This window comes from Diadema setosum, chromosome 6 (assembly GCF_964275005.1).
Source record: "Diadema setosum chromosome 6, eeDiaSeto1, whole genome shotgun sequence".
NCBI classification, from domain to species: Eukaryota; Metazoa; Echinodermata; class Echinoidea; order Diadematoida; family Diadematidae; genus Diadema; species Diadema setosum.
The window spans coordinates 3,298,673-3,317,616 of NC_092690.1; the positions used below are offsets into that span (position 1 = coordinate 3,298,673).

Genomic DNA, 18,944 nt, shown 5'->3' on the forward strand with positions numbered 1-18,944 from the left:
TTCCACATTCATATTCTGCCGTCTGGGATACTAATTCAATTTTTCGCTCTCTAGTCAGCCAGTTTTTAGGTGTGGATCACACATTCATTCACATACTTTTTTTCTTTTTTTTTTTCTTTGGCTGGAGGAGTAAAAGGTTTCGTTACACCTAGTCTGGTTTCCAGACCCCCTGTGGCAACTGTGTTCGTAAATAGGTATGCTCTATATATATGTTATATATATACATATATATATATATATATATATGTTATATATATATATATATATATATATATATATATATATATATATATATATATATATATATATGTAGGTATATAGCAGGGCTGGACACTAACGGTGTCGAGATGGAAGATGCTGAAATAAATGTCGAATGATCCCTTTTGACGTTCGGAAATGAATAATAATAATATTCAACTCCGTACGATGATAAAATAAATGTCTGATGTTTGCTTTTATGTTCGAAAGTAAATAGCAATAACATTCGGCTCCGTAAGATGCTAAAACAAATGTCAGATGACATTTTTTTTTTTTGGGGGGGGGGCAAAATCTCAACGGGGGCACATTATGACGATATGACGATATATGACGATATGAGATGCGCGGGAGCGAAGCGAGCGCGGGGGGGGGGGGGGGGTCGTGGAATGGGGGATACCCCTCCCCCCCCCCCCCCACACTGTAGGGAGCTTTTGTAAAACAGGGTACAAAAGTCGCGTTTATAGAGAATTTAAATGCAAATTTCTAAGGAATTAAACATGGTGAAAAATAGTCAGTGCGAAGGGCTATGATTATTACATACGGGAGTACATGATAATGTGATGGTGTGAGATCCTCGTCGAGGGAGCGAAGCGACCGAGCCGGGGAGGGTGTGGGAGGGGGATACCCCCTCTGACGGTAGGGACTTTTTGTAAAAACAGAGTATAAAAGTTGCTTTTATAGAGCATTTTGAATTAAGTTTCTGAGGAATTAAACATAGTAAAAGAGATCACTGCGAAGGACTATGATAATAGCTTATGAAAACTTACTTCATTTTACTATAAGTACGGGCAGAACGAGCGAGCCACTTTCACTTTGCAATTTATCTGAAATGTACTCATTAAAAGCTTAAACGTGATCGCATCGTTCGAACAATAAAAAATATTTTTATACTGCTAGAAAGCAGAGAAGAAAATGAAAAATGTAAGTAAGGTTTACTAAAAGGTATGTTTCAGCGGGCACACTCGAGGACACGAGGCTACCATCTATACACTAAATTTATTCATAAGTTACTATTAGTGTATAGATACAATAATGTATGTTGTAAGTGTATTATAATTTTCGCCCCTAACGGGGCGAATATTTTTGCATTTTCAGTTATGAAATTACAACATTTAGACAAGAAATATGCCTCTATTGTTCATTTTGGTTTTAAATCAGTGATTAATTATTTGCTACAGGGGGCACTTGGGGGGGGGGAGCAAAAACTCGTTTTGCCCCCCAACATTTTGTTTGGGGGGGGGGGGGGCAAGTGCCACCCCTGCCCCACCCCCCCCCCCCCCCGCTTCCGGCGCCCTTGCAGATGATTGCTCTTTTATACGTTAGGAAGTGAATAGCAGTAATATTCTGCTCCATACGATGCTAATATAAATGTCGGATATTTGCTATTACATTTCGAAATGAATAACAGTAACATTCAGCTGCGTCTGATGGTGAAGTGAATGTCTGATGTCTGCCTTGACGTTCAAAAATGAAAAACAGTAATATTCGGCTCCGTACGATGCTAGAATATTTGTCAGATGATTCATTTGACTTTCGGAAGTGGACAGCAATGACATTCGGCTCCGTACGATAATAAAATAAATGTTGGATGTTTCCTTTTAAATTTGGTAATGAATAACAGTGATACTCTGCTCCGTACGATGCTAAAATAAATAACAGATTGTTGCTTTTACATTTGGAAATGATTAACGGTATCAATCGGCTCAGTTAGATGCTAAAATAAATAGCGGATGTTTGCTTTCACATTCGGAAATGAATAAGGATAACATTCAGCTCCGTAAGATGCTAAAATGAATGTCAGTTGTTAACTTTGACATTTGAAAATGATTAACGGTAACATTCGGCTCCTTAAGGTGTTAAAATACTAGTAAATGTTGGATGATTGCTTTTACAATCAGAAATAAATAACAGTAACTTTCGGCTCTTTACAATGTCAAAACAAAGCAATGTCGGATGTTTACAAAATAAATGTTTGCAAATGCTCCCACTTTATCATTTCAAATGTAGGTTTTGACCACCTAAATAGGCATCAACTTTTATAATAATCTATAAGCCTATATTTGCTGAATCTTAGAACTCAGAATAACGGTAAGATGATTGGATTTTCTATTCCTTTATTTTAGTATAATCACTGTATCACTTCAGTAATACTTAATATTTATTTTTCTATGTTTAGTAGGACAGATTTAGTCTTTCTTATGTTTTTCTTGATTTTTTTTTCGGGCCACCAGATTTTACTTTCGGGCCACCAAAAAATAAAAATCAATGATTCTGGTGGCCCGATCGGGCCACCAAAAATAAAAGTTAGTGTGGAGCCCTGTATATAGGCTGAAATCTAAGTACTAGTATTGGTTCAGTGTAACGCTTCAAGAGGATTTAAATGATTGGGTCCGACGCCCCCGACCCACTCCTAAAACATCCGAGTCAGAACTGACCCGGAACTGGGTCCGTTGAGGTCACACACCGTTCCGGGTCAGAAATGACAAGGAATGGGGTCAGATATGGAACGGAACGGTGTGTGACCCCAATGGATCCAGTTCCAGGTCAGTTCTGACTCGGATGTTTTAAGAGTGCTTATACCCTCACCTTTTGTATAGAGTCTCTCAACACGAGGGGTTCAATGATGCGTTTTTTTTTTCTTTCTTTAATCTCGACCTACTACCCTAGCAAAGAATACTAAATATTGTTATGACTAAAAGATAAAGCACCAAAACACAACAATTTGTGACCATACATCACAATTCCAACAAGTCGAGCGCCTTGATTTTACGTGAGGACTCAAAACAGGTGAAACGGGTCAACCAAGTCAATTTTTAGTTTTCCATATTCTATGAAAAAGATATTCTTGTACATTATTCTTGACTTTGGTATCATAAAATATATGGAAAAGATTGTTTTCTGCAGTTTTTCTACAACCTGTTTAGGTAGAGTATGTCCTGGTCATAGAAGACACTTTTCATTTCTTAAAAATCCTTTGCGCACTCTTCACTTTCAACTCTAATAACTTTTGAAAAGATGTTACTGCTTTGAAAGTTGACATTAATCATGAACAGAATGTGTTAATAGAGCATGCTCAATTTCAGCTTAATCTGATAATTCCTTGATTGTTGTTACCACAGTGCTTTGCATCCTGTTTTAGTCCCATTCATCGCACAGGTAGCACGGCTTAGTAAGCGCTTGAATATATACCCTGTACTTCAGAACCTCTTTTCTCAGTTCATACTTTTCCTCGGGGTGTGCTTTCTTTCCAATATTTAGGTAGGTTAGAAGAGTCCATTTGAATTGAGTTATACATCACTTTAGAGCTTAGAGTCTGCTCTTACAGAATCTGCCCTTAACCTGAAAGTCCAGGGTCCCATTTTTAGAAAAGATGTTAGGAGAACAACTCTTGCTGGAATGGCAACTTCCAATAACAACAGCCAATCAGGAAGCTTGATTCTTGTAGTTACCATGATAACTGACATTTCATCAAGAGTTGCTATCATATCAACTTTTTATGAAATGGGCCCCAGGTATGGCGACTTTTTGTTGGTTTTGTGGTGCAGGGTCACATTTGGACCTTTAGACTTATCTACTTGATCGTAGAATATGATTTCACTGCACTGAGTTCACGCAGATGATACTGTTATCAGGGCTTTTGTAGTAATCCTGATGATTATTTCAATCAGATTTCATCGGTCGGTTGTTTAGCATTGTATCATTTTCATCCAATTTTGGGCATTCATGTTTTTTATGCCTCCGCCAAAAAGGTCAAAGGTCAAAGGTCAAGGATATATTATATTACTTTTTGTCCATATCTCGGAAATGGCTAAAGGTATCTCATTGAATTGAGAACTTATCATATGTATGTACTGCCTGACAATGACTCTCTTGGGCATTTGGAGGTCATTGGGTTAAAGGTCAAGGGAAAAGGTTAATGCTACGATTCTACAATCCAATGATGAATTTCTATATTTATCATACCTTGGAGATTATTAAATGAATACACTTAATCCAACTAGGCATACACAATGCATTACTTCACAATATTTCTATCGCAGTGGTGTCAAAGTTGATGCTACCAAAGATGGTTACGTGAAGAGAGGTGTAAGCCACGCGGTTGAGGACAAAGGTCAAAGGTTAAGTGTAAATGCTCAAAATTCCCAAATTTTGCTCTCTGAACAATTTAGCCACCCAAATGAAACCTGGTTCAACGACTCAACATATTTGCATTTGTGCCAATCTTTCAAATATGTCATTTCATTCTATTCCTATTTTGTATTATTATTATTAGTATTATTGTTATTATTATTATTATTATTGTTGTTATTATTATTATTATTATCATTATTTCAAATCACTGATGTACGCTCAAATTGTCAAGTTGTACTAGAGACAAATGGGAGGAACCCTGTCATATAATGCGGAGGCATACCAGTCGCCATAACAGCGACATTTCTAGCATTTTCAAGATTTCCAAAAGGTTGTGACAGTTGCCGCTCGTTACGATGAGTTGTGTAGATTTCAGACTTAACATTATCGAATATTTCTTGTTCCCCCTCCCCCTTCTATCCTATCTACAGCAGGTCCTGACGATGCTTCGGTCACCACCGGACTCCTCGTTGGCCTCATCATCGTCATCATCATCATCATCGTCATCCTTGTCTTCATCAGCGTGTGGTACAGCAAACGGTATGGCCACAAACACAATTCTACGAAATCCCTTGGACAGTTCAAGACGATGAGTTATATTTGCGTATACGAAAAAAAAAAAAAAAAACCCAAAACCTAGACTGCGTAATAAGTCTGCTCTGGCGTGCTACATGAATCATCGGTAGACACACTGCTCAGATTGTGGATAAAATCATAAACTTCAGATCAAAGGGCTTTGAACTATGGTTAAAAGTGTCATTTTCCGGACGGGTGACTACCCCTAAAAATGAAATAATCATAATTATTATTGGGTAGGAATTTAAAAACCAAACTCAATTAAATTGACTTGGTTGACCTCTTCACCTTTTTTGAGTCCTTGCGTGAAATCAATTAGGGGTGCGACTTTTTGTTGGTTTTGTGATGCACTGTCACATTAAAGGAGACCTCCGGATGATTTTCAAATTTTTACATTTGAACATATATAAATTAGTTATACTGGGTACAGAGTTTCAGGATTTGTAATGATTGGGATGAAAAATAAGAATGTTTTCGAAGTTTATAACAAATTGCAATGAACAAGGATGATGACATGGCAGCCTCACCATAAGAATGCATGAGATGTGGCTCAAGGAAGCAGCACAAAAGAAGAAGGCATGCATAGATTACACACAGGTGAGCTTGCAAGCATGCGGTATTGTAATGGAATGACACTGCTACATTTCTGAGATATGTGAGGCTCCTATGTCATCATCTTTGTTCAGTGTTATTTGTTTAAGGTTTTTGAAAGTACTGTTTCTCTGCTCAAGAACCACAATAAATTCTACAAATCTATACATGAAGCTGTTGATTTACGTACTACATGATGTGAAATTATGAAAATCGTCCGGAATGCCCCTTTAATGATGTCTGGCATACATTATTACCCCTCAAATTCTGAGAATGTTACGTAACAACGTTTGCATCTTGGTTTCTTTTGGTGTTTTTCCATATCGCCTTATCTTCATTTGATTTCCTTTGTGTTTGTGTTGCCTTGTTTTAACTACTCCCAGCTACAGTAGAGGAGACTCTTCAGAAAAAGTCGCCGGTAAAACGAAGCCAGAGGTAAGGAAAATCGTCATCTTTTTTTATTGTTTGATATTTGAAATTATATAATGCATTTCTTTCTTTTTTTTTCTGCGAATTTTTGTTTGCATCGCGAAACTGATAATGCTTCTAAGTAGTGGCAATGAAAATATTTGATCAGGCTCGTTCTTCCCTAAAAAAAAAATCCCAAAAGGAAAAAGTATCATGGCTAAACAAAACATGACCCAAAATTTGACTTATCGTCGCCCAGACTATTCGAAGAATATGGCGCGTGCAGTTGCACTTTCCATGACTCCAACGTAGACACGTAGACTGATATTTCGACGGCATACTTAAACCTTAATATGCCTATCAAGTTAGGCGCTTATCTCAATTTCCAAAGATATTTCGTCGAGATAAGGCAACGAATCGAAAATTGAATTAGTTGTAGATAGTAATCCCTCTGAGGTGTAGCAATACCCCACGGTCAAACAGGACGCCATGATAATACAGTAAGGGATTAGCGCTGTTTAAGGGGTAAATTAATCTCTGTTCATTTACAACAAGTTTCCAGATATCTGTGCCTCATTGCCATAAACAAACAAACAAACAACATTTCAGCATGCATGCCAATCACAAACAAAGTAGAGTACCAGTAAGAGAATAAGACGTGAAATCCCGAGGGGAAAAAAGAAATCTAGCGCCGAACAATCTTTCCTCTTCCAGTAAGTCTCCCTGCCCATTGTGAACTATTATTATGTTTAATGTATATAAGCCAGTTTTACGCACCTGCCAAGTCCGCTTTAACCATGTCGCAGACGTCTGCTGCATACGTGGATGATATAACTCTTCAAAGACTGTACTTGGTTGATTGAAGAGAATTGCAGAAAAACCAAAAAACAAAAACAAAACAAACACAAACAACAAAATGAAAACAACAGAATCACCCATATCATGAAAAAAAAAAAATAATAGAAAGACCGTACATTATGGATGTAATATAGCAGTCTATTTTTACGGTCTATTTCTTCAGTTCGCAAGTGAAATTAATATTTCGATTATTAAATTTCGAGGGTTTTGATCATGACATACGCGACCGTTTTGACGTTTAATTGCATTTTCCATCAACCGAATCAAATTTGCATTATCAAATTCGTAAAAAGTACTCCAGCTTTCATTCAATTTTGCGAGAGACGGGAGATGGGATTGCGCAATGCCTTTTTTCTTAGCATTCAGATTCGTTTCGGAGCCTTCTATACATCACCTCGAGCAACTGATTAGCACGATTTCATTATAGTATTCTGATCCTATCACATAATCATTAACATAATTGTATTTTTATGCATTGCTCATTCCTTAAGCACTCGTGGCACTTTTTTATCTTATATTTTCATGTATTTATGCACAGTTATATACGTACTAATTATTACAGATTTCACGAAATCACATGCCAGCATTTTCATTTTCACTATTTTCCATACAACAAATGCTAATTTCCTTTGATCTTTATACCAGAACATTATGTTGTGGTATGATTTCTCCTACATTCTATAGGAACTGTGTCTTGTTGGGAAAAGTAGTGTGCATAATCCTTCTTTAAAATATGATAACAATATGGCTTTATATAAAAAATGGATATGAAATATAGAAGTAAAAAGTTGTGTGTGATCTGTGTGCTGATAATGTAGGGTATAGGGCATACTTGGCGGTAATTACGATAGTATATTTTAGAATGACTCTCTCTTTGCCATGTCGACAGGATGAAGACTGTATTCTAGGATTTGTAAATTACGCAGATTTTTAAGGAAAGTATGTCATTTTCATCCCTATGGTTTCCGGAAAGTAAATTTCCCGTCAAAGTAATGCTAGTGAGCGGGTTGTGGACAAGGAAGGTTTGTTCGTGCAAATTACATCAGTGCTATATTTGGACGAATAAAGTCACTGGTACTTTATCGTGTACACGCGGGAGAATTTATCTGTTTCGGGACCTCTTTCATTGACCCCAGTGAGCTCTTTCTTCCAAAAGGAACGGCCCAGGCCCGCCCCCCGGTCATCCCCTGGTCCAGTCACGTACACCAGAGATGACCGCACTGATGGCTACGAGTAAGTTCCTCCTCACGCTTCTCCCAGAACCCAGTGTTAATACCTCTCATCATCCGCTAAGACCTTCTTAGAAGCCTCCTGATCAATCTGTAAAACATCTTCAAAACGGCAACTGCAAGCATTGGGCGAGCATCGCACACTAAAAGGTTCTAGATTGATATAAGAAGAGGAAATTAATCCAGACGATAATGATAAAGTGATAATAATTAACAAATTTCCTTGAATTCAGTGTTTGATGTTTATCTCTGAATCAAATTTTTGTAAATAATATTTGTGAATGAAGGATTTTCGATTCTGATAGAGATTATCGATCAGGTGAACCCCTTCAAAGAAAGATGTAATAGTAATGATGAGAATAATGATAATGATGACATTAACTTGACATGCATAGTTGCCAGTTTTCAGAGATTTCCCAGTTTTTTTTTTTGTTTTTTTTTTTTGTTTATTTAAGTGAGTAAGCCTGTCGTGTGTGTGCTTTTTGTTTTGGAGGTATTATGTTTTGGAGTTGTCCGTCCACCCGTCCGCCCGTTCTTCCGTAATCAATTTTGTGGACAGCGTACCTTAAAAACTGTTTGAACTTATCTGAATGAAACTTGGGATATGTGTGTATGAGTGGACGAAGTTATGCCTGTCAACTATCGGGTCCATGTTATGCTCAAGGTCAAAGGTCAAAGTTTAAGGTCTAACTCGCAAAGTAACACTATTTCGCCCATATCCATGCAATGCCTGAAGGTAAATAAATGTTCAAGTTCAAGTTCAAGTTCAAGTTCGAATTTAAGTTGAAGTTCCTGAGACTTAGTGTATACATGTATTACCCATAAGATTTTCTAGGGAAAGATTTGAGCCGTTGGGTCTAAGGTCAAAGGTCAAATTTAGATACTTCAATTCACTTTTTTTCCCATATCTCGGAAATGCATGGCTAAAGGTATCTTCTTATTATTATATAACTTATTATTATTATATAAATTATTATAACTTATTATATTGGCCTAAGCATTTACTGCTTGTCAGTGATTCTTTTGGGTCATTTTTGTCAATAAGGTCAAAGGTCAAGGTCAAATTCTCAAAATTTCACTACTTCACCCATTGGCAGGCAATGCCTGAAGGTCTCTTCTTGAAACTTAGTGTATACATACATTCATCTGACAATAATTCTGTTGAAAATTCCGGGGCCCTGGGGTCAAAATTAATGACAAGAGTCAAAGGTCACTTTGAAATACTAAATTCTACTATTTCATGCTGAAATTACAATTTTTCTCCATTCCTTGGAGATTACTCAATGTATCCCTGCACTGACGTTATGTGTGCTTGTGTGTTTCGTCTTTCCTCCTTATCTGTCTGGCCTGCTGTTTGCCTGTTTTTCTGTCCGTCCATCCGTCTGTTTGAGTTCTCTGTCTTTCTGTCTGTTTGCAAATTTGTTATAAACCAATCTGTTTATACGTCCTTCTGTCTGGTTGTCTGTCAATCTTTCTGACCGTCTGTCCTCTCTGTCTATTTGTCCATTTTTCTGTACGTCTTTCCTTCTGTCTATCTGTCGGTCGGTCTGTCTGTCTGTTTGTCTGCCGTCTACCATAGGTACGCTGTGGTGGAGAAGGGGCCCAGGCAGGGTTCAGGAGAACGCGACCATGATGATGACGGCGGTGGGGGTCAGGTAATTACAGGTTTATGTCGGTGCCTGACCACTGGGTACCTCTCGACTCTGAACGTGACGTGCCCAGACGCTTAGCTTATAACTTTCCATTTTTTCTTTTCTTTTCTGCAGCATTCAGTAATCCATCTAGACTACACTTTGTTGATTAAAATTGGCAAAATAAGCTAGTTCACGGTTCCAATCTGAGCATGTGCAGATAAAGGCCATTGCAGACCTTCTCTTGAAATGGACTTCCAACTGAGATATTCAAAACCTAGACAGGGTTTCATGACAACTGTGTTATGTAAATGAACCAGGTGCAGATTGGTATTAACAGGTGAATGTGCATTCTTTTGAGCAGCATTAACAGAAGCTATTTATGCAGCATTGACATGTAAATTACTACTTCCTGCATGGCTGCTTCCAACTGTTCTTTTTGAAGACTGTTCCATGTATTGCAAAGTCTGTGGCTGGAGAGGTCATTGCAGACTAGTGCTAACTGTGAACTGGCTTATTTAAAAAAGCCCACTTGTGTAGCAATGTACCTCAGTCTCATAGGAAGACCAAGGTGATATAAAAGGGATGAGCTAGGGGTATTAGATAATTTTACATTCAATGACAATAAACATGCAGACTTGTGTACCTATCGGCGACCAAAGCACTGGGAGGTTTAATTTTACATTCTCCTATCCCATCTTGATATCTGCAAGCTTTAAAAAACGAAAATAAATGAAAACAAATAAATGAAAACTCCTTTGAATTCCCCCTTTACTTTTGATGTCATAAATTATTACAATATTTTGGATTTGACTACTGATTCTATTTTTGTAGACACGTCCGTTATACAGAAATGTAAATCAATTTTAAGTCTCGAATTTTACCCCGAGGCCTCGATCCATGTCAAGCTGCTGCTTATAATCGCGGTCTCCTGCTTTTCTCTTATTATAATAACCAAAAAAAATATTGAATTTTGAAAATCAATTTATTCATATCCCCTGTTATATTTTTTTTTCTAAAATTCGTTTAATGAAACGACGTGATATACTCCGAATGAATAATCAATTATCATTTACATACTCTACAAGTGTTGATTCAACGATTCGCCTCCGAACTTTTTTTTTTTTTTTTTTTGTGAATGATTATTATGCTACACGTCTTATACATCGAATACTGTCATGTTCACAGTGTGTGTTTATATGTACCTTGAATTAATTTGCAAGACAGTATATGCTTGCTTAAATGTCGTGTAACGTTAATTTCTAAATATGTGTATTCTTTTGTTATGTGTGATTTGGAAAAAGGCAGAAATAAAATCAATCAATCAATCAATCAATCAAAAATACACAGAAAAACAAGAACAACAAAAACCACGCACAAACAGTGCCCTCCCGCTTTAACGAAGACGGTAATAACAAAATTTCTGATAAATGAGGTGAAATTATGAACCCACACTTATCATCTAGATAACTTTATATACTTTATTTTGAGTATGACGAAATTTGATTATAACGAGAGAAAACTGCTCGTCCTGAGGACTTCATTATAACGGAGTCACCTGTATTCCCATCTCTATTATGGGCTAAGTTGAGAGTGAACCTTCCCTCATGTTGGACTCTGATTAAAGAGAAGACTAAAAGTCATACAAGACAAAAGAGATCAATCATTTAACAGTTGTTGAAGAAAATCACATTGTTTTCTAGATCGAGATAAACTAGAAGAGGAATTAAATGCGGTCCATAAAACGTGTGTATTGCGTATAGAGACGTTGGGACTCCGCTGAATGGTGCTAATATACCACGAGCAATTGTCACAACACGCATACCACCTTGGTCATTAAAGTGTTAGAAGCCTCATGTTCCCATGTATGACCCAGAGAAATGAGCCGATACAGGTATTGGTCTGCCAATGTATTATTATGAATGTGATCCACCGAGAAATTGATGTAGATGCGTTCCTCATTTCCCGTAAAGGGGAAATGGGCTTTGATAAAATCAGGACACAAATTTCCCGCCGCATTTCAGGTTACCTCATTTTTACCACAAGGAACCAGTACTAAGATACATTGTAGTATGAATGTGACTTTGTCGTATAGCTGAACTTTCTATTTGTGTGGGCTGGCCAGTTTTCCAATTGCGTGCTTTTCAACCCTGCCAAATAATCGTATTACAAACACACATACAAGTCTTCATGTGCAGAGCTGTGCCCATTGTCTGCTTTTAGCATGAGACATACGGAGGTCTGGACTCACCCGTTATAACGAAGTCATTGGGACCTGCAGTTTTCTTTCGTTATGTCGTAAGCAATAGAAATACACAGGGCTCGTATAGTGTAGCGGCCTAAATTTTTACTTCGTTGTAACTCGGAATTTCGTTATAACCGTGTTTGTTATAACGGGAGTGCACTATATTCACGTTGCATTGAGAGATGCTATAGCACAATGCACTGAATCCCACCGTGGTTGATTAGAAAGCCATAAATCACACAAGACCGTTTGTATTGTGTCATGCTAATGAAAACAGAGAACTTACTACACTTATTATACTGTAATAATCATTTCATATAATTATACAAACTACATGTATTTATAATGTGTTCGTTGTCTACGAGATATTCTTTATTGTATCTTGACTGATAATTTTTCCTCTCTTGTCCTCTCCTTCGAACTCTCTCATCATCCAGCACTTACATCTCCTATTTTTTTGTTTATTTTGTTTGTTTATTTTGTTTGTCTGTTTCCTCCGGCAGAACGAACCCCTGCTCCAGTACGCCGAGCTGGATATGAGCGACAAGGCGGGGCAAACGGACCAGCGCATACCCCAGAAACAAAGCGATGTCGTGGTCTATTCGCCAATAGTTCTTGATTGAAACTCATCAGTCGTTAAGGAAGTCCTCGCACAAAAGTTGGAGACGGGGAAAGGAAAAAAAAAAAAACAGAGGGGGGGGGGGGGGGGAGGGTATCCGTGTACATCATGACAAGGCCCTATACCCATGATCTACAATTGTAATGCTTAATCTTCTGTGCTAATACAAAACATTAAAAATAAGCTGTCTTGGTGTAATTTCTATGCAGATTTTAGTAAGTAAAAATAAAGCGTGGTAAAAAATAATGACTTCATTTGAATGCATCTATCAAGTTGATCATCAGATGGAGGAGAATTGTTGTTTGCTTTTATTTGTTAATATTCATAAATTTCAAGTGAAATGGTATTTCCAATAGCACAATTTTGTTGCCGATACAAGTTAAAAAAACAACAAACAAACAAACGTACAGTGTATTACAATACATATACAATTGTACATATGAAACTAATTGTTCAAAATAATTGTGTTAGTGTTAAAAAGAAATGTGGGTCACTCAATGGAACTTGATATAAGATATGAACTATATGATATAAACTATATGAATGATATAGAAAAAAATAAAAGGAACGGTAACACACACAGGCACAAGAAGCTCACGCTAAACAAAAACATGACAATGGGAAATGACAATGACAATGGGAAAGAGCAGGTTAGAGAAAGGACGAGTAGGAAGGAATGGACGAAAAAGGAGTGCCGTACTATTCTTCCTAAATATATCAACGGGATGACAGGAATTATGGAATACGATTGTATAGTACATTGTATTAGCGCGTGCTGGTTGGTGTGTAGGCCTAATACAGTGAACTCCCTTTTATAACAAAGTCTCCGGGACCAGCATTTTTTTTTTTATATCGAAATTTCGTTATAACCGAACAAATAAACAGTAAAACTAACACACACAACAAAAAAAGGAGAGAGGATGATGTTGCGGTCTAAATTTTTACTTCGTTGTAATCAGAATTTCGTTATAACCGTGTTCGTTTTAACGTATAAGTACACTGTACTATTGAAATACAGTTGTTTCAAGAGGCAGCAATTACCGTGATAGCCAGATTCAATTGAATTGGATGACGACATAATAGTTTTACATAAGATAATAACTGCACCCATGTTGGTGTCGGAGGCGTAATGCTTTTGGGTTGCCTCTCCACCCATTTATATGTCTATATGAAGAGTTTGTTCGCAAAAACCGATAAGTCCATTTTTGAAGATTTTGAAGTACGGTCTCTGTCATAAAGTACAAAATGACCTTTTAAATGATATATTGGTCACTACATATGCCCCAGATCTCTTGTGCGTTTCACAACTGAAAGAAAACCCCATCGCTGGAGGCCCTACATTATTGTTAGCAACTAATGTAGATGTAGGCCTACACTGAATAAATTTTTTGACCAATCTCCTGGATCTCACGCATAAACACGTTTGCAACGTCGTGCAAATTGAAGGTACACACAATCTGTTATGTCACAAACTGTATACGTCAGGCTAGCCTCTTACTGTACATCATCATGGCCGGGGAAGAGCGAAGCGAGCCTATAGGCTTTAGGGAGAGCATAATGCGTTCTGACTGGCGAAAACCGACGTGACAGCTGCGATCTTGGTTCATGATACCAAATTTCTGCAAGTATAAGTACTTATAATACCTGACGAGAAATAGATGTTAGATGGCGGACTTCAAAATCGTGTGCATGTGAGTCCAGCTTGTTAGAATGTAGTGTGATGGTCTTTTTGTTGTAGTCGGGGGGAGGTGGGGACTTTAGTTTCTTTTCCATATATACAATAATTATCATTATAAACCAGAAAGAGAAAGAAACTGCCAGCTTAGAATAGTAGAGTGTGAACTTACAATGTAGTAACAAGAAGTTCTGTAACAGAAGTATCAGTAGTTCTGTGCTTCATTTTTTTTTTTAATCCATGACGTGTCATTTGCTGGTTCGCACGTCATGAATTTGTAAAATACACAAAAGAAAGAAAAACGCTCACTGAAATATTGATATAATTATGAACTTCTTGACAGTACTGCTCTTTCCTTGTTCTTTTTTGTTTGCATGTCTGTCTACCTGTAAATATTGAATTTCTGTTTACCACGTAACTGCTGCGTGTTGCAAGAGGAAAAATGATATCACATGTAACTAATACTTAGTAGCATCGTTCATAGTCCTGGGGAGCATTTCATGAAGCATTTTGGTCGGATATTTCTCTGACAAACTGTTATAAGCTACTGAAATCGTCGCACCTGATTGGCTGAGAGCAAATTTGTCCGTCAACTTTGTCGGACAAAATGCTTCATGAAATGCCCTCCTGGTATATCATAACGCAATACATGTATGTTACTTTCAATAAGTCTTGATAATAGATGCATATTCCATGGCCTATTCTCAAATGCTATATATACTTTTAGGGTGTGGACATTTCCAACGAAAACAAACAAACAAGCAAGGACCTTATGCATGTTAAGAGTCAATCAGTATAAATACTGTATATCATGAGTCATTATATATGACAGTGCATCACAAAACAAACGGAAAGTCGCATCCCTTGACTTTACGTGAGGAAGGACTCAAAAAAGGTGAAACGGGTCAACCGAGTCATCTTGAGTTTTTTTATATTTTCTGAAAGAGCCTTACTTCTTCTACATTATTGTTGATTTTTGGATCATAAAGTGAATGGGAAAGTGTGTTTTCAACAGTTTTCCTACGACCCTATCATTGTGTAAAGTATTGAGATCAAGTTATGCCTTAGCGGCCCTTTTTCATTTCTTGAAAATCCTTTGCACGCTCTCATCTTTGAACTCTAATTACGTTTGAAAACATAACGCTATTGTTTTGAAAGTTGGCATGATTCCGGGGCAGACTCAGTTAATCAAGCGTACTGAATTTCAGCTTAATCTGATAATCCCTTCATTTTTGTTGCTCCTGTGGTTTACATCCAGTTTCTATCCCATTCATCGCACAGCTAACACGGTTTGGTAAAGAATAAGCGCTGGAATAGACCCTGTTTTATACTTCAGAGCCCCTTTTCTCAGTTCACACTTTTCCAGAGCGTGTGCTTTCTGTCCAGTATATAGATAGGTCGGGAGAGTCCATTTGAATCGATGCTCTTTCAGAATCAGCAATTAACTGAAAACCCATGTTTGACGTCTTTTCTGTTGGTTTTGTGATGCATGGTCATATATATATATATGATATTTAAAATTAATACTTGAATTTTTACTTCAAAGCCTTCCTACCCAACTCTGACGCTATAAACACGTTTATTCTTTAAATATGTGCGCGGTTTTGTTCTTTTGGTCAACAGTTTCCCTTACAGTAATGATCTGCTTTTACCTCAACTCGGTGCTCTCGTCTATCCCCTTAATTTCTGCATGAAAACGACCTTGTATAGGCTTTAGGGGTTCGTTAGAGTTTTGGTTTTTATTGTCGCCGCGCGATATTTTTGTTGTCACTATTATGTTTATACAGTATACGTTTCTTTGTAGCCAACCCCCTTTCTGACACAATATGTATAAATTTTTATATGAGGGGATTCCTATTACAAGCCTCACAACGCCCTATGAGCTTCCCCTCCATTTTCACCATTAACTAGCTACCATGTATATTCAATTGCTTAACAACATTTTATATTGTCATATATATTATTTTTGACATAATTAGAATTTGCTTGATTGTTGTTTTTCATCAGCTTTATAAATGCTTTGAACATGCATTCACGTTTTTCAAAAGGACAATACGTAATGAAATCAAATGAAATTGTAAGATTCATTTTGATATTGACATTTTACTTCTGTTTTGTTCTGTTTTCCTTGAATCCTTTTCTTTTGTTATTGCTTGTATCAGTTGTAATGATTATGTGATGTTGTTGTTGCTTTGTTTCTTTCTCTCAATTTATGTACATGTATTTCAAATATCTCCATTTTTACAAGTTATGTATTTCACAATTTCATATTGTATTTGTATAACTTCTATGTTCTGGACCCCATGGAAGACCAGCGATGCCATATTGGCATTGCTGAATATGGGCCATCCAGCCGTTGTTGTTTTTATACGGAAAATAAAATCAATCTCTGGTAATCAATCTGTTATTGAATTAAAGCGCAGCAAACATAAAGAAACAGGTCACTATTTGCTGTATTTATTATGTATACAAGCAAGTTGTAGTCGTGTTGATTTAGCTATTGAAATTGTACTTTAAAAGACAGGACGAAGTTCTCTCTTGAGAGAAAATGTTTGATCTTTCTCATGGCCCTGCTATGTGTTTTGCTCTGTACAGTGTATCTCATTAATAGAGAACAAAGGCGTCCGTCATGTATCTTCAATACACTTTTAACATTTTCACATTTATTTTTTCAAACTTGAAAGGAAAACAGAAAGTCAATTTAGGAACCTTGCCCCTCCCTTTCCCCCACCAATCTTTAAAATTTTCTTTTCTAGAGCCGGGGGGGGGGGGGGAATAACAAATGACCTAAATTAATTAAGCTTTACAATCTTTACTCTTTACGATCAAAGTCCTATGTGTCTATATCGGATCAATTTACGATCAATTTTATTTTTATGCATGGAATCATATTTTTGCTTTTAACTCCGTTAAAAAGGCTGAACGAAGGATAGCTAAATTTTTGTGTCAGAATTCCTCAATACACATCAAACAATTTCCATGAATAACAATATCACAATCAAAATTAATTTCTTTTGTTTTTCATTGTTCTGTTGATTTCTTATGAATTTTACTTTTTTCGACCTTTTGTTTTCCGGGTTTTTTTTGTTTTTTTTTTTTTGTTTTTTTGGGGGGGCAAAATTTGTTGCAGGCACTTTTCAAGCTTTTCAAGGGCATAAATTCACGTACCACGTAGTATATTTTCTAGCTGGATGAACTGATATTATATGTGAAGAGTTTCTTCGCAAAAACCGATAAGTCCATTTTTGAAGATTTTGAAGTACGGTCTCTGTCATAAAGTACAAAATAATACCTTTTAAATGATTTATTGGTCACTACATATAAAAGTACATTTTTGAAGTTATGGTCAAAAGAAGCAAAAAATTTCTTATTATTCTCTTTGTTTTTCTCGACCTTTAATCGCAAATATCTCCATTTGGCAAATATGGACTATCGGTTTTTGCAAACAAACTCTTTATGTATTGCTATAATCAATGACACATTTAATCCTATACATTATTTTTTTTTTTCAGCCAGATGAATTCAGACAACTGAATGAACAATCGATTGAGTATCTGAATATAAGAACGACCCAAGTCCATAGGCCATTTCGAGTAAACTTTCAAAAAATTCATATCTTTTTTTATTTGTCCAATAATATTCTATTTAACTGTGATGGGAAGGCAAAATTGTATATACAAATTAGAACATATATTATTATGACGATTACCATTTACATCAATTGTAGAGAGGCCATTTTGTGTGATGGACTTGGGTCGTTCTTTGAATCATATACATGTACATGATAGGCTGCTATATGAGATGAGAGAAGCGATGAGAGAGGGCGCTATAATATGAATATAAAAATGACCCAAGTCCTGGACTTGGGTCATTCTTACATTCATTTAAGATTTCACTCATTCATTTCAGGCACTTCCGGGGGTAATTAGGATTCATCATTTATACACAAGATGAGTCCATGCATAAGCTACAATTTCCCATGTCAAACTGAATTTGGCCAAAAATTGGACTTGAGTCATTCTTATATTCAGGTCTTCTATCATTTACAAGGGTTGTTAATTTATAGCAAACAAATAGAAAAGCAATAACATAACATAATTTCATCCAGTAGTCTGTGTATATAATACATAAGGAACCATTTTATTGAGATATCCCTAGCTTGCATACTCCATCTTCACATAAAGAATGCCATCAAATTTAATGCATTCCTATAACTAAAAACAAGACTCTGACATTATTCAGCTTTCATAAAAGTAAACATACTACGCGCGTATTTTTTCTAACTTTATAATGCTAAATGACATTTCGCTGAAATTAGAATGTGGCAAGACCTTTCAATATCCAACATGATTCACATGCACTTTGTTTATTCTTTTATTAAGATTGTCCTTCTTTTCTCCCACAATCTCACTAATTAAGTAATGCTAGGATCACTACGCACCTCACATTACCAACCCTCGTCGGTGAATACACCCGTATTTTAAATTCCGTGAATATGACAAGGATTGCAAAATGACCGAGCAGTGCGAAATCCTGTGTGACAACATCTTTTCCGCAATTTCAAATGTCATGATTATTTTTCTTCTCACAAAAATTTCTGCACCAACATACAGAGCTACACTCATTTGCATATTGCAACTGGTATTTTTTCCCCTTGGTTTTGGGATATCCCTCCGTACTTTCATAGCTAACCCTTCAAAATGAAAACGTGAGTTGCACAGAA

General features: G+C 36.6%; 1 protein-coding gene across 1 annotated transcript in view; it reads left to right on the forward strand.

Annotated features, from left to right (window-relative positions):
* Positions 1–12,585, forward strand: part of LOC140230146 (uncharacterized) — a 32,168-nt gene extending 19,583 nt beyond the window's left edge. Inside the window, exons 6-10 of the mRNA XM_072310337.1 lie at positions 4,821–4,929; positions 5,940–5,991; positions 7,979–8,055; positions 9,631–9,706; positions 12,431–12,585. Coding sequence (XP_072166438.1) covers positions 4,821–4,929; positions 5,940–5,991; positions 7,979–8,055; positions 9,631–9,706; positions 12,431–12,550 — 434 coding nt within the window. The 3' untranslated portion in view covers positions 12,551–12,585. The remainder of the gene's footprint in view (positions 1–4,820; positions 4,930–5,939; positions 5,992–7,978; positions 8,056–9,630; positions 9,707–12,430) is intronic.
* The last annotated feature ends 6,359 nt before the right edge of the window (positions 12,586–18,944 follow it).